Source organism: Theropithecus gelada, chromosome 11 (genome assembly GCF_003255815.1).
Source record: "Theropithecus gelada isolate Dixy chromosome 11, Tgel_1.0, whole genome shotgun sequence".
Classification (NCBI taxonomy): domain Eukaryota; kingdom Metazoa; phylum Chordata; class Mammalia; order Primates; family Cercopithecidae; genus Theropithecus; species Theropithecus gelada.
Window position 1 is genome coordinate 104,642,943 of NC_037679.1, and position 16,498 is coordinate 104,659,440.

Genomic DNA, 16,498 nt, shown 5'->3' on the forward strand with positions numbered 1-16,498 from the left:
GTTAAAACATTCTGTCAAAAAATGTGGAAGAGTTAGATTAGATGACACAATATTAACATTAATAAATATTAATAAAATGGTTACAGCTGGATGATAGCTGGGGGGAGTTCATAACACTGTTGTTTCTACTTTTGTGCACACTTTAAAAATAATAAACAACGAAAAACAGAAATGCTAAAAACACCTCACAGTTCCTCGTGTTTCCCCACTCCTCCCCAGCAGCCACGTCTCTGTTGGTTTTTTTCCCTGGGAACATCAGAAGGGTTGGGATCTGGGTTGGACCATCTGTGTGTTCCCAGGACATAGTCAGCTGCTCAGTAAATGTGGCTTTGCTAAAAAGTTGAGTGGGTGTCTCAAGAAGGGGGGGTCCCTCCAGGCCACCATTGCCAAGAGTTCCCCAATTTGAGTCACCTCTGTTCTTATGGTGGGAGCTGTCCAACCAGGCAGAGCTGGGTGGGGCGGGCTCGGGGGCATGGCACCTCCCCTGGGCAGATCTGATCCCAGGAAAACTTCTGTCAGGGCACCAGTGTGCCTCCCCCCGGCTCTGTCCTCCTGTCCACGGGCTTTCTCCTCTCAGGTTGCTACGCTCTCACTTTTCCTCCCTATTGAAACGTCTCAGGAAAGGACAGGGAAGGTATGACTGAGCCACGCCCCCAGAGGCTCTGCCTGTCAGTAAGGGACAAGGCCTGTGAGAAGGTGATGGGCTTAAATGGTGGCATCCTAGACTCTGATCAGCCGTCAGAGAAGTTTGGGAAATGAGAGCGCTCCCGGTCCCTGAAATTATGTCCTGTTCACAACCAGACATGCCAGGTACACACGGCGTCCTCCCCGAACGAAGAATCGGGATGGGTGCGCTGAGATGAACGACTGAAGGCAAGAACAATGACGTCACTCCCGAGTTCTCCAGGGATCGTGGGTCGGGAGGGGCACAGATAGAAAGGCCGCACTTCATCCCTCAGCACAATACTTCACCTGCTTCCTGCTCCACTGGAGCCCCCAAAGGCTGCAGCCAGAATGAATGCCTGCCTCCCACAGCCCAGCCGTGCCCTCTGCTCCCTTCCTGCAGGGCGTGATGGGTGCCCCACTACCAGGCTAGCAGCGGTACCCTCTTAGCTCAAGAGACCTTGAGGATACAACCCCAATCCACAAAGGCAATCCCAGGTAAAACGGGGCATCCTCAGCATCCTCAGGGCTTGTCTTCAGTGCTTCCAGCCTGGCCATCCAGTGCCTTCCCCATTCCCAAACCTGGGGACATCATTCCGTCTCCCCCAGCATCCAACTCTACCCTCGGAGACAGTTGGAACTCATGCAGATTCATGTGTAAATGGCGACTAAGGCTTCCTATACGGCTTCTCTCAAAGCTACTTGCATTCCATAAGGGACAAGGCCCTGAGCAGGAGGAAGCTCCTAGTGCTATCACAATCCCCCTATTGGAGGGGTCTTCAAGGTGCTCTAAACCACACCAAGGGTATTCCTCATCTACTGCTGTGCAGCACATTACCACACATCCAGCCACTTAAAGCAGCACCTGTTTATTTCTCATGTCGCTCTCTGAATCTAGTCTGGGCACGGCTCATCTGGGTTATCTGCTCAGGATCTCACCAGGCTGAAACCAAGATAGCACTCAGGGCTGCAATATCATCTAAGGTGTGGGGTCCTCCTTTGAGCTCACTCTTGTTGGCACAGTTCAGCTCCTGTAATCACAGGACTTAGGCCCTCAGTCACCAGAGGTTGCCTGCTGTCCCCTGGCACGTGGCCCTTTTCATAACCGGATAGCTCAGTCCTTCAAGGCCAACAGGACAGTGTCTGTCTGGGGCTTCAGCTTCATTTATAGGGCGGACCTGACTAGCTCAGACCCACCCTGGATGACGTGTCTTTTTATTAACTCAAAAGCAACCAAATGGCAACCTAATCATCAGAGTGATGTCCCATCACATTCACTCACCCTGCCCACACTCAAGGGAAGGGGATTATAGAGGATGTGTACACTGGCGTGAAGGGGACTTGAGGGCCATCTTAGAATTCTGCCCACGGTATGAACTGGACAGCTCCCACTTGATCTTTACCAGGTATGACCTCAGGCACCCATAAGAGACACAGACACTTGCCTCTGAGGCATTCTGTTCCTGCCCCTGCAGAAATACTGTAGCCTGGCTCATTCTCCCTGCTGAACTTGGACACATTTCCTGAGGCCTGGAATAGGGACTTGGCTTTGGCTCAGGCAGGAAAGTCCTCCCCCAGGGGAAACGTAGAGAGGAAGGGGACTGAGCACTAAACTGGCTCCTTTTCTCTCAATCTCTGTCAACCTTACTCAAGCACCATGAGAAACCGACAGATTTCCCATTTCTTTTTTTTTTTTTTGAGATGGAGTCCCGCTCTGTCACCCAGGCTAGAGTGCAGTGGCACAATCTCAGCTCACCATAACCTCCGCCTCCTGGGTTCAAGCGATTCTCCTGCCTCAGCCTCCAGAGTAGCTGAGATTACAGGTGTGCGCCACTGTGCCTGGCTAACTTTTGTATTTTTTTTTAGTAGACACGGGGTTCTGCCATGCTGGCCAGGCTGGTCTTGAACTCCTGGCGCCTGGGTGATCTGCCCGCCTCGGCCTCCCAAAGTGCTGGGATTACAGGTGTGAGCCGCTGCCCCCGGCCAGATTTCACATGTCTTTCTCATCTGGCCTATTTGTACTTCTAGGGGAACCCCAGGCCCAAGAACATTTTTCTGCAGCACGAGATGCTATTGGCAACACAGGGAAGGTATGAAATCCATTGCTCGAGATGCTCCCAAAACGGTGATGGGGTCTGGGCCCTTGGCATGGTGTCATCCTGCTTGAAGGCAGAAGACTAGCTGATATAACCCTAGGAGACTCCGTCTACTACTGGGCGATGTCTATGCTTCACCCAAGCAGGAAAGAAAACCAGATTTTACATTCTTGAATCTGTCCCATCACATCCTCCACTAGACATCAAGCCCCGCGAGGGCAGATTTTGCCCTCTATGGTCACTGCTGTCTCCTCCAACGCTTGGACAGTGCCCAGCACATAGTAGGTCTTCAATGAGTATGTATTGGACAAATTAATTCCAAAGTTATATTTGTGACTCTCAAAAACCTTCCTAATCTGACCCACAGCAGATGCTCTCCCCCTCCTGCCTCCTTTGTGTGTTCAGTTCACCCCACAGGTGCTCTTTTTACTCCTATTTCCTTCTTTCTATCTGCAGCTTTGCACCTGGCCACAGATCTTCCCAGATCTCCCCAGGCCACAACGTAACTCTGCTGACTCCACTGCCCCTGGGGCACTAGCCCGTTCCCTTTATTCCTATTTTCCACTGAACCTCTAGGAACAGTAGCCTCTGCCTCACTCCAGGAGCAAATGCCAGATACTGACCCAGCCCTGCCCTGAGCCCTGTGCTCTGGCTCCCGCTGCCTCCCGTCTCAGTCAAGGGCGAGAGATGTTAAACTCATCCAAGGCCCATCAGCAGGGAAGAGGCAGATCTGGGGCTTGTCACTCAGCCCAAGGGCCTCCTCAGCCTCCCTCCCCGCTCCTTTCTGCAGCTCTCCCCAGTGCTTATTACTCAGTCTATCCTGGTTGTCCTGTCTCCCTACAACCCCTTAATCCTGTATTCTGGCCACAAAACCCCTACGTGCGCTGGTTACGAGTCACATGGGTGCCGCTGCCAGTCTCCACACACGTTTTAATTTTCCTCGTACACTCTGGACATCGTCCATAGCTTCTGTGTTGGACATCATCAGAGGAGCCCGTGACAGGTGATAATTAACAATGAATTAAGAGGAGAGCTGTGTCAGGCAGAGCCTTCCGGGTCACTCTAAATAGGCTCCCCAGGTTGACACCTTCTCAGCCCTGTCTGCCTTCCCTCTGAGGACCCAGTGCATTCTCTTAACTTCACTCTACTTTGATGGGCCGGTGAGCAAGTGGCAAATACGGGGAATGGCCAGCCCCAGATCCCTGCTGATTGGCCTTGGATGAATTTAACATCTTTGACTTTCAGTTTTCATATCTATTAAGTAGGGCTTATCTTGCTGACCCTGTATCTTCTCGTGAGGATTAAATTATTTCATGTAGCACCCAGCACAGAGCAGGAGCTTACTAAGTGGTAACTGCTTCATGGTGACAGTGATAATGATGGGTACGACTCTCAAGTCTCCATTCCTAGCCTTGATCCTAGACCCACATTTCCAACAGCTTGTGGATCCTCTGTCCATCTAGACTGTTTCCCCTACCTCACCCCAACCAGCTCTTGTTGACTTCCTTATTGGCCTGACCAGCACCCAGCCTGGGAAACTCGCCTCGTCCTGGGGTTTTTGTTTGTCCTGTCCACTATGTTTGTCAGCCGACTGTAGCTCCTGGGCCCCCCACCCCTAGACCTTTTGCAATCACCCATCTTCCTTCCAGAATGTCACCACATAGGGCGCTCTGTCTTCCCACTTGGACGATGTCCGCAGCATCCTTACTATCTCTGTGTCCTTCTTACTCCCACCATCACCTCACACTGCAGAACCAGACCCAAGCTCTCAGACAGCAGGCGTCAACACAGGCTTCTCTTTGTTTGACAACCATTGCCCCAAACAGATACAAACGCTTCCTCCTGGTTTTCCAGCCCTAACAATCTGGCAGGGCCACAAAGTCCACACTGCTCAGCAGCTCCTGCCTGCTCTCCCCGGCTGCCCCCACGAGTCTTGGGCACTCATTTGCTTTCTCTCCCAGCCTGCAATGCTCTCCCCAACCTCAACTCCCAGCCTCCCCTTTCGTCCAGGTAGAAATGTCCTCTTTTTCGAGACCTATCTCCAATGTGCCTCCTCTGTGCAGCCCTCTGAATGCCCCGAACAGACGGGGTCTCCCTGCCTCGGGCCTCAGCTTCTCTTTGGCACTCAGTCTTCGGCACTAATCTTTGTGGCATTTCTCCAACCCATCCTTCCCTCCCTTTCCCTCCCCCAGGCTCCAACAGAGCGTAAGTTATTCACGGCATCAACTATGTCTTAGTCATCCTGTCCAGCACCCAGCACCTTAACCGGCATGGAGCAACTGCTCCCTGAGTAACACTGGAATTCAGTTCCGGGCTCACCATCATGTGTCCTAACCCATTTAACAACCAACTCCCACTGATCCCAGACTTGGGCCTGCCACACCCCAGCCTGCACTGTCCCTACACCTTCCTCCCCACCCTCAATGGTCAGTGCCACCCCCTGCTCAGAGCTCTCACCGCGGACTGTCCATCCCAACCTGCACTGTCCCCTACACCTTCCTCCCCACCCTCAATGCTCAGTGCCACCCCCTGCTCAGAGCTCTCACTGCGGACTGTCCATCCCAACCTGCACTGTCCCCTACACCTTCCTCCCCACCCTCAATGCTCAGTGCCACCCCCTGCTCAGAGCTCTCACTGCGGACTGTCCATCCCAACCTGCACTGTCCCCTACACCTTCCTCCCCACCCTCAATGCTCAGTGCCACCCCCTGCTCAGAGCTCTCACTGCGGACTGTCCATCCCAACCTGCACTGTCCCCTACACCTTCCTCCCCACCCTCAATGCTCAGTGCCACCCCCTGCTCAGAGCTCTCACTGCGGACTGTCCATCCCAACCTGCACTGTCCCCTACACCTTCCTCCCCACCCTCAATGCTCAGTGCCACCCCCTGCTCAGAGCTCTCACTGCGGACTGTCCATCCCAACCTGCACTGTCCCCTACACCTTCCTCCCCACCCTCAATGCTCAGTGCCACCCCCTGCTCAGAGCTCTCACCGCGGACTGTCCATCACAGGCTGTCTCTGCAGCCCTTGTGCCCAGTGCTGTGCCAGGCCTGTGGTTGAGGCTGTTTGCAGACATGAACTAAACTGAATTCTCTCCTGTGACCCCAGGGAAATCAAAACCCAGACTCTTGTCCAGGCCTGGGCTTGGAACCCAGGAGTCCATCCTTCCTCCCACCCCCGGCATCCTGGCAGGACCTGGGGACTCATTAATGGCCTAGGTCAGCTCCATTCACGACAGCCAGGCCCTCCCATCCACCCCAGTCCCATTCTGAACCAGGGCCAGGTCAGAGCAGAGAGAGGTGTGGCAGGGAGGCAGCCCCAGGGAAGGAGGGGTCTCTGAGCCCGCTGGCCAGGGAGCAGCTCTGCCCACTTCCCTCTAAACCCCAGAAATCAGGAGGAATGATGGCCTCACCTCCTCCCAAGAGAGCAACTTCTCAGCTTCTGCCAGAAGCAGCAGCGGCAGGGGCCGCGGGGGCCTCCGTCTCTCTAATGAGCCTCTCAGTGTTAATTAGTACATGCTCCCTTTTTTCAGGTTGCTGCGGCAGCTGAGCCTGAAGAGGCCGCTGAAAGATGGCGGCCAAGCCAGAGCGTGGGGAGGAAGAGCCGCTAGCTGGGGGGCACAGTGCTGAGGTGCACGGGCCAGGTGTGGGGGGCTCCAAATGTGAGCGAGGGTTTGCTCCCATCCAAGACTCCCCAGTTGAGACCATGAAAGCACAGCCTGTTGTAAGCCTCCAGAACTTGGCCAGGCGAGCCCGGGTGTGAGGCTGAGGAGCAGAGAGCCTGGGGCGGCTGGCGCTTTGCGGGTGTTCAGAGAGGCCCACAGGAGCCTTGGGTCTGTGCTGGGCAGGGCTGTGGCCTCCTGCAAGGCAGGGGACTCACGCCCGCCCTGTGTGCCCTCCTCCCCGCCTGCTGTCTGGAATACAGCAAGTGCTTGACACTCAGGGCATCGAGGCCTGCCTGGGAGTGGGCAGCCAGGTGGGCATGGGGGACGCGCTATGGCTCAGCTAGCAGTGACGTCACAAGACTCTCCAGTGGAGCTGCCCCAGGAGCTGGCTCTGAACCCAGGCTGGGCTGCCTGCCCTCCTCATGCTCCGCAGACCCTGTGTGCCACTTCCACGGGGCCTGTTCCTCACTGTGATGCCAAGAGATGGTGGACGGTACTGGGTCAAAACCATGGGCTGTGGAGTCCGTGTCGTGGCTGCATTACTTCCTAGGGCTGTGTCCTTGGGCAAGTTACTTAACATCACTCAGCCTTAATCTTCCCATTCCAGAAATGGGACAGTAATGGTGCCAACCTCACGGGGACACTGTGCAGACCTGGGGAGGTAACACATGGCAACTGTCAGCCTGGGCCTGACACAGAGCTACAGCTCAGGCAGTACCACTGGTGCTGGGCCTGCGTCTGCCCGCCACCGGGGCTATGTCCACCCGCCACCGGGCCTGTGTCCGCCCACCACTGGGCTGTGGGTGCCCTGATGACTAGGCCTGTATCTTTTGCATCGTAGTGTCTTCAGGCCTAGCACAGGGCCTGGGACGGAGCGGCTGTGCAGTGCGGTTCCCCGAACTGAATGAACTGGGGAGAGGAACAACCCCTGGAGTGCCCCGTCCTCACCACTGTCCTCTGTAGGCCGGTGCCCCGGTGCCCTCTGTGCCCATGGTAGAAATCTCACCTTCAGCATGGGAAGGGGCCAGGAGGCACTCTGGTGCAACCCTTGGTTCACACACGAGGAAACCAAGGTGCAAAGAGGGAAAGTGACTCAGAAACAGCCACCACATCTTCCCGAAGAGGTGCCCCACAGTGAGGCTGGACCCTGAGGCTTGGGGTTTGGGGATCTGTGGGGAGGGGCTGCTCTCCAGCAGAACATGGCTTCTGTCCAGGACCTGGCTCAGGGAGCAGGGTCCAGATTCTACTGACCACAGCTCCACAGCCCTCTGGCGTGGACAGCCCAGAGGGCTCTGCAATTCAGGTGGCCAAGCGGGGCTCCAGTCACTCCGCAACAGGATACAAACTCCCTGGAGGACTTGGAGGAATTTCAAAATCACACCTAGGCCCTCTATGTCCTGGCCGCAGCCACCTTCCTAAAGGGCTCCCCAAAGGAACCTGCATGCTCACCCTTGGCCCGCCCTGGGTTGTATCGCCCAGGACTGCTGGGGTGGGGTGAGAGGGTCAAAGGCAGAGGGAGCAGAGAAGAGCTGGCAGGAGGACCGTCTTGCTGTGTGACTCGTGACAGGTGCTGGGGAAGGGGCCAGGAAGCTGGAGCACAGGCCTCGTTCGGTCATTCACTTGCTTGTGCCTTCATTCCTATGTTCCTTCCCTGGTGAGCATTTCCTAGGTGCCCAAGACTGTGCAAGGTGCAGGGCAGCAAAGGTGGGCAAGGACAGGGCAGTTCCCAGGGCACAGCTCCAGGAGCACCGGCTCTGCCTGTGGGCGACGCAGCACCCTGGAGGTGTCCCGAGCACCACCTGCTCAACTCCACACAGCCCTGAGAACATGGTCCACGCTGTTAACAGCTCCCACTCCCAGACAGCACAGAGGCGGCAACAGGCAATGGGTAAAAGCACCTGCCTCGGCTGCAACCTGAAGTACGAGCGCAAGTCTCCCAGGTGCACCAGCGGGGGTCAGGGACAGGCGAGGAGTATCGCCAGGAGAGGAAACAAAAACCACACGAACGCCCAGAGGTGAGGGTGGCTTGAGATTCGGGACAGCAAATAAGAACGGCTGGAACCCCCGTGGGGCTGGGACTGTGGCAGGGAGCGTGGAGAGGCCTCTGTCCTGCACACCAGGAGGAGCCATCAGAGGCTCTCCCAGGGATCACCGCGGTCAGAGGTGCACTTTAGGAAGATGACTCAGCTGCACTGTGGAGGTGAGGTTGGAAGGAGCACAGCTCAAAGAAGGGGAAGCGCAGGAGGTCTCGCCAGGGGTGCAGGCAAGAGGAAGGGTGGCCTGGCCTCCTGAGGCAGGGGCAGTGGGGAAGGCAAGAGACGGTGGGATTCCAGAACTGTTAAGAGGCAGAGTCAGTGGGGCTTGGGGCTAGAGCAGAGGTGAAGGAGGGAGAAGAGCCAAGGAAAACACTCCTGGGGACCTGGACTGGCTGACAGAGGAGGCTTGGCGGGTCGGCGGGCTGGGGCGCTAAGAGTGTCCAGCACTCCTGCCAGGCCATGGAACACAGGATTCGGGGTGGCTGGCGGAATCACTGGGTTGGGATACCAAGTCTTAGGTCTTGCCAAGACCTAAGGCAGTCGGTTCCTGGCCCCAGGCTGTATACCTATCCCCCTTTATGTCACTTAGTGACCATTTCTCCTTTCTCATCCTTCCAGCAGCTTCTTCGCCAGGCACTGCATTAAGCACTGAGAATATAATGAGGACCAAGTCATGCACCTGCCTTCAGGAGGGGGTCAAGCAAACAGGAAATGCTGACACAGGGCTGAAGGGCTGTGACAGGGGACACCTGGGTACTGTGGGATCACTGAGAGGGGCACCCAGTGCAGGCTTGGGAGGCAGGGAAAGCTGCCTGAGAGGAGGAAGAGGTACCTAAAACAAGTCCTAAAGCAAGAGAAGGCTAAGTGCAGGGGTGTTGAGGGGAGTGGAAACTTCAGAGATTGAGGCCAAGGGAAGAGCCTGTGAAGTGCCAGAGACAGGAGGCAGCTGAGGCCAGAGAAGTCAAGCAACTTGCTCAAGGCCATACAGCTCATGGCAGAAGAGAGAGTAGTAGAGTTTAGTCTCCTATAAATGTGTGCCATGTTTCCAAGAACCTTGCTCTAGCCTCCTCAAGCCTTACTTGTCCCCTTCCCCCAACCCCCAGCCTACACTTGGTCTAAAGGGATACACAGGTCAGGGGAACCAAGCTATTCTCCCAGGCTGGACTCATTCAGCAGAGGGACCCGTTGCACCCACTGCCACTCCTCACCTCACCTGACTCAATCTGGCCAACATGCAGAAGCCATCTATTAGAATTATGCCCCCATAGAAAAAGCCCACAGTACCGACCAGAATCCCACACCAACCCCGATACGGCACCCAGTCAGTCAAAACCAAACTAACTCACCTGCCCAAACCAATACACACGTTTTATCTGGTGTTATTGACCGGACACTCCTTAAGTGGAACTGTAATCTCTTTTGGGGGCAGGCACGAGCATTATTTTTTGTTTCTTGGTACCCCATTCCCTTGTTGCTTTGCACAGCATCATTTTTAAAAAATACTCACCCAGCCCAGGCGCGGTGGCTCACGCCTGTAATCCCAGCACTTTGGGAGGCCGAGGTGGGTGGATCACCTGAGGTCAGGAGTTCGAGACCAGCCTGGCCAACATGGAGAGACTCCGTCTCTACTAAAAATACAAAACTAGCTGGGTGTGGTGTTGCATGCCTGTAATCCCAGCTACTCGGGAGGCTGAGGCAGGAGAATTGCTTAAATGCGGGAGGGGGAGATTGCAGTGAGCCGAGATCGTGCCATTGCACTCCAGCCTGGGCAACAAGAGCAAAACTCCATCTCAAACAAAACAAAACAAAACAAAAAAGTCACCCAGTGAGCTCTTACTGGATGCTGGGGAGGTATCAAAATGGATAAGAGATGGTCTCTGACCTCAAGAAGCAGAGGACCCCTCATCTGGCCAAGTGGCCCCCAGATCACACTATACGTCACAGATGGATGGTTACCCAGCCCCGCCTGGGCACTCCCAGAGACAGAGAACTCCCTACCTCACAGGCAGGGCACTCCATATTTTTAACAGTTTATCTGTTAATTAAGTTAAAATCTCCACCTCCTATAGCCTTCATATACTGGTGCCACTGTTTTTGGCTGGAATGATAGAAAATGCATCAAATCATTTTTCACATGCAGCCCTTCTATATCTAAAACTTGTTTTCCTGTCTGCAATCTCTCCACATAACCCCAGCCCATCCTCCTGCTCTTCAGGAACCTCAGGGTTCTTGTTTCCTCCCTTAAATGCAGCCTCCAGCACCAAGCGCGGATCTCGAGGGTCCTGACCATCAGCGGCGCAGGGCTGCCACGGCTGCAGCACTCCCTTCTGCCGGGCAGTGTGGGCCTCCCACGAAGTGTGAAACGGGCCCTCCCTGCTCCGGCAGCTGCTTCCCCTGCTCCTGATTGAGCTTCCAGGCACCTGAAACCCTAAGGCCTGTCTCTCAGGCTGGAGCCTGAACGTCTTATACGTTCTTATACGTGCTGTGGGCTTTCCGAAGCTAGGAGCAGAATTTTAGATTTTTCCACATTTCATCTTTTTTTTTTTTTTTCATTAAAACCATCCTTCTGTCCTGATGAGATGTTTTTTGTTTTGTTTTGTTTTTTTGAGACAGAGTCTCGCTCTGTCACCAGGCTGGAGTGCTGTGGTGCAATCTCAGCTCACTGCAACCTCCTCCTCCCGGATTCAAGCAATTCTCCTGCCTCAGCCTCCCGAGTAACTGGGATTACAGGCACCCGCCACCACGCCTGGCTAATTTTTGTATTTTTAGTAGAGACAGGGTTTCACCATGTTAGTCAGGCTGGTCTCAAACTCCTGACCTCGTGATCCACCCGCCTCGGCCTCCCAAAGTGCTGGGATTACAGGTGTGAGCCACCGCGCCCGGCCCCTGATGAGGTTTTTACAAAGTCTGTGATGCTATCACCAAGGTATCAGCTGTTCTCTTTCAGCCTTATGTCATCAGCAGCCAGGTGAATGTAACTTGTGTGCCTCAATTTGCTGCCTTGTCTAATGGTCGACCTGGACAGCACTTCCACTTAACTCCCTGGGATTTTTTTTGATGGACATTTTTTGGATAATTTGGTTTGAGAACAATCCCACTTACTACATTGTTAGCAATCCACACATTCCCAGCATGTGCACATAGATATCTTGGGGGATCTGGTCAAACCCTTACTGATGTGCTGCCTACAGCTGGCCTGAGCCAGGACATGAGCTTGGCATCAATGCCAAGAGAGGAAGGAGGTTAGTTTGGCTTGACTCAGTCTTAGTGGAGACTAAGCTTCCTTTCTGAAGATACCTTGCCTATTGGGTTGAAGAATTGTTCTTTAGAACCTTCACATTTTGGGGCAGAAGGGGCCTTGGAAATGATTCAAAGTTAATTCCAATTTTTGCAGATGACGAAATCAATGCCCGGAGGGCTTAACTGGCACTCCCAAAGCCACTGGGTTCATCAGGAGGAAGAGCAAGGATTGGATCCCACGTCTACATCTCCAAGTTCAAAGCCCTTTCTTTAACAGTATCATGCCATCACACCTTTCTCGAAGTGCGCGCGCACACACACACACACACACACACACACACACACACACCCCTTCCATCAAGACTCTTGTCTGCCAAGACAAACCGAGGCATTATCTTTTTTGGGGGTTCAATGGGGGCCCCACAATTGGCCACTTTCTCTTCCTGAATGGAAGATGGAGGCCCAGGCCCCTCCATGGAATTTGTTCTCCAATAGGGGAGCTCTGGACTCCCCCAGTCTGGATGGATCTTGGGAATCCTGTCTGCTTCCAGGAGACCTTTGTCTTTGTGCCTCGTGTGTGCCTGTGGGTGCCTGGCATCGACTCCCTGGGTGGGCATGGAAACTGGACTACGGCCTCTCAGCAGCAGGTGGAGGTGGGAACTTCCCCAGAGAACAATGGGCTCCATGCCTAGTGGTCTGTGGGGCAGTCGAGGCTTGATGAGCACTGTTCAAGGAGCAGAGCCCCTGGACATGCTGCTCAAGGGCCTGGCATTGTGAGGGTATGAGCCCTGCCATGGTAGAAGGCAGAGGCCTGTGGCTGGTCCAGGGAAGGGTAAACTAGGTCGTTCAATGCAGGAGAACTGTGGCAGAAGAGGTGTGCCTGTAGCAGAGGGGGCCCAGCAGGGACATCCCTGGTACCCTCGACAGCCCCCAAAGACAGGGCCCCTTCACCACCCTCCCCGCCCCCCTGGGAGGCCCTGGGTACCTGTTTATTCTTTAGGTCAAGGGAGAGTTCGTAATCGGAGGCGGCAGGGGTGTGGGAGCACAGCGCGGTCGCCAGGGCAGGCTGCTGCCGGCCGGGGGAGGCCATGTGCTGGGGGCCAGCCCTTGGGGAGGCAGCCCCTGCCCCCGGCCGCTCCTCCTCCTCCTGCAGCTCCTGGGCTTGAGCCTTCGGGGCATGGGCACTGGGTCTGCCGGCTGCCACCGCCGCCGCTGCCACCACGGAGTCCTCCATGCCCCCACCGGCCTGGGCGCAGGAGCCATCACTGTGAACAAAAGGCAACGGTGCTCGGTTGGGGGAGAGGGGGACAGGGTGCATGTGGATGTGGGGGTTGGGGAGAGAAGCTAGGCACTTGGCCTGGCCTTTGCTGTGGCAAGGACTGGAGGGGATGCCTTTCAGTCTCCTCTAGGGAGGGGCTATCACGGCAGGGACGAGCCCTGGGCAAGGAGAAGAACCCGAACCTGCGGAGGCATCTCAGACAGAGGGAGGGGGCAGCTATGGCCAGGGCTCAGGAACCTCTGCTTAGAAGCAGTACAGCAGAGCAGTGCATGCGGGCTCTGCCCCTTATTAGCTGTGTGACCCTGAGCAGGTCACTCAGCCTCTTTGCACCTGTTTCTCCAGCTATAAAACGGGCACTGAGCAGGTCACTCAGCCTCTTTGCACCTGTTTCTCCATCTATAAAACGGGCACAGTAACAGTACCTACCTCACAGGGATACTGGAAGGCTGAAGTTACAACTCTTGAAGCTGTGCCTGGCACATGGTGACTGCTACACATGTTACCTATTGTAATTATCAGATCGGTGGCCTGGCTCCTTGGGCACAGGCTCAGGTGGCTGTGGAAGCTGATCCACACTAAGCTCATCTTCAGACTGACCGAATGAGTCTGGAGGAGGGAAGGTGCCTGGCCTGGCTTGGGCATAAGCCTTTCCAGGGGGGTGGGCTCCAGGTGTGGGGACTGGGGCTTCTTGCCCTGCTGGGTTTAGAAAACACCTGCTCCTCCCTGACCCCTCCTCTGTTCCTCTGGAGCCGCAGCAGGCTGAGCCGCGGCTGCAGCCCTCCCGCCTACTCTGAGAAGACACCTTGCTGCCTGGAGCAGACACGGTCCAGCCTGCTCTGTGGAGCTGGTTCTCTCAGGCTGCTTCCTTCCCCACTAGCCTCCAAGTTCTGCCCCTCCCCTGAGGCCCAGTGCTCAGCCACCGCCTCTAGGAGGCCTTCCTGGATGACTGCAGCTTTCATTGCTCTGTCCCCTGGAACACTAGGAGCTGTCCTTAGAGAGTCACTGTCTATTTTCAAGAGGAGGAGAGTCATCGTGGTCAACAACATGGGCTCAAATCCAAGCTCTACCACCGTGTGGCTTTGGGCAACTGGCTTTTCCTCTGAGTCCTGGTACCCTTGTCTGTATAATGGAGGTCCGTTCCTACCTTAGGGGGTTACAGTGAGGAAGGAAGGAGGCAGCAGAGGTCAGGTGCTTAGCACAGAGTATGTGCGCAGTAAATAAACTTTTTCTTGTTGTTTTTGAGATGGAGTTTTGCTCTTGTTGCCCAAGCTGGAGTGCAATGGTGAGATCTTGGCTCACCGCAACCTCCTCCTCCTCCTGGATTCAAGAGATTCTCCTGCCTCTGCCTCCCGAGTAGCTGGGATTACAGGCGTGCACCACCATGCCCAGCTAATCTTTTTGTATTTTTAGCAGAGACAAGGTTTCACTATGTGGGCCAGGTTGGTCTCGAACTCCTGACCTCAGGTGATCCACCCACCTCGGCCTCCCAGAGTGCTGGGATTATAGGTGTGAGCCACGGTGCCCGGCCCAGTAAATAAACTCTTTTTTCCCCACCTATCCCTTCCCAGAAGCCAGGGCCTATGTGATATCTCATTATGTCCCCCAGCCCTTTCATGCCGGGCAAATGCTGAGTGCTCCCCAGCCCTTTCATGCCGGGCAAATGCTGAGTGCTTGGTCAACACTCGTTGTTGATGGTGGATTGAGCAGAGTCCAGGGGCCACGGGGATGGCCTCTACAGCGGACAGTGACAGGAAGTCAGGACTGGAAGGGACCTCAAGGTCATCTAATGCAGCCTCCCACCCTCCCCATTTTTACAAATGAGGAACGGGGCCCAGGGTGGTGGGTGGCCCTGGTGCAGGAGAGCTGCAGCCTACAGACTTATGTCTTCCAAGGCTTTGCCGCCATGAAAGACGGGCCCAGTCACACCAGAGGAGGGACCTCTTCCTGTGGCTTCCACTGGACCTCAGGGTGCAGAGAGATGTTCCTCCTGGTGCTTCCTCCCGGCCAAGGGTGGGGTGGAGAATCTCCCTTCTCTCAATCTCCATCTGTCCTCCCAGCACTCCCCCGCACCTCTGACAGGTAAAGGAGTGCTCGCTGGCTGGCCCTGGCCATGGGAAATCTTCACTGCTGCTGCCTGTTTCTATGTCCACCATTTATTCTGTGGCCACCAATCAAGCTGCATGGCTCAGTGTAGCTCCAGATAGCTTTTTAAAAAGTATTATTTATTTATTTTTGAGCCAGGGTCTCACTCTGTCACCCAGGCTGGACTGCAGTGGCTCAACCATAGCTCACTGCAGCCTCAACCTCCTGGGCTCAGGCGATCCTCCCACCTCAGCCTACTGAGAACCTGGGACTACAGGCACCACCATACCGGGCTAATTTTTAAAATCTTTTTGTAGAGACAGGGTCCCGCTATGTTACCCAGTCTAGTCTTGAACTCCTGGGCTCAAATGATTGTCCCGTCTCAGCCTCCCAAAGTGCTGGGATTGCAGGCATGAGCCAGTGTGCCCAACCTCTAGACATCTTTGATATGTTTTTCACTAGTGTCACTGGGAAGTTTTTTTTTTTTTTTTTTAGACGGGGGTCTCCCTCTGTCACCCAGGCTGGAGTGCAGCGGCCGGATCTCAGCTCACTGCAAGCTCCGCCTCCCGGGTTCCCGCCATTCTCCTGCCTCAGCCTCCTGAGTGGCTGGGACTACAGGCGCCCGCCACCTCGCCCGGCTAGTTTTTTTTTTTTTTTTTGTATTTTTTTAGTAGATACGGGGTTTCACCATGTTAGCCAGGATGGTCTCCATCTCGTGACTTCGTGATCCACCCGTCTCGGTCTCCCAAAGTGCTGGGATTACAGGCTTGAGCCACCCCGCCCGGCCGGGAAGTTCTTTTTAAGCTCTAACTTCAAACCCTCTTGCTATATTACCTGCTATCTCTTCCCCAGAGCATGTGGAAAGAGCCGCTTCCCACCACAGCACAGCCTTGTCCAGGGCCGGCAGGCAGCGTACAGGTTTACTCATCTTTCTTCCAGACTGTCCTTGGCACTGATGCCCAGGATCTCTCTACCCTAAAGGGTTTTCAAGACTCTTTAGGGAACTGGTGGCTACTCAAGGGTCTAGACGCCTTTAATACCAGCCCTTTGCTTCCTTTGATTGCTGGAATGTGCTTGGCAAGAGGTGCTGGGGTGCCGACGTCCCCCGACGGCAGCACTCGGCCAATGACAATGGGGTTGCTGCATAAATATTCCAGCTTCCCTGTCCCTTGCACGGGACAACTCTAAGGCACACCCTATACCATCTCCCTGAGTCCCCAGTGGGATCGAGCCCCAGTGGCCCAAAGCAGTAACTTGATCATTAATGAACCCGGCCATGGCTTCATTCGCTGCTGCGTTTCATTCCCCCACTCCTCTACAGCCCCTTCCTGGGGTCACCTTGTCCCAAATACACTACTTGTGTTAAAACAAATTTTAAAAAATAGCCTTGTTGTGGGCCTTTGTTCACGGGCCACCCCTCTCACACACACACTCTCTCT

The 16,498-nt window shown here is 55.0% G+C and overlaps 1 protein-coding gene across 1 annotated transcript in view; it reads right to left on the reverse strand.

The window, feature by feature from the left end:
- LOC112634685 (IQ motif and SEC7 domain-containing protein 3) overlaps window positions 1-12,962 on the reverse strand; it is a 47,221-nt gene extending 34,259 nt beyond the window's left edge. The window contains exon 1 of the mRNA XM_025402389.1: window positions 12,684-12,962. Within this exon, the coding sequence (XP_025258174.1) occupies window positions 12,684-12,932 (249 nt within the window). The 5' untranslated portion in view covers window positions 12,933-12,962. The remainder of the gene's footprint in view (window positions 1-12,683) is intronic.
- Between the last annotated feature and the right edge of the window lie 3,536 nt (window positions 12,963-16,498).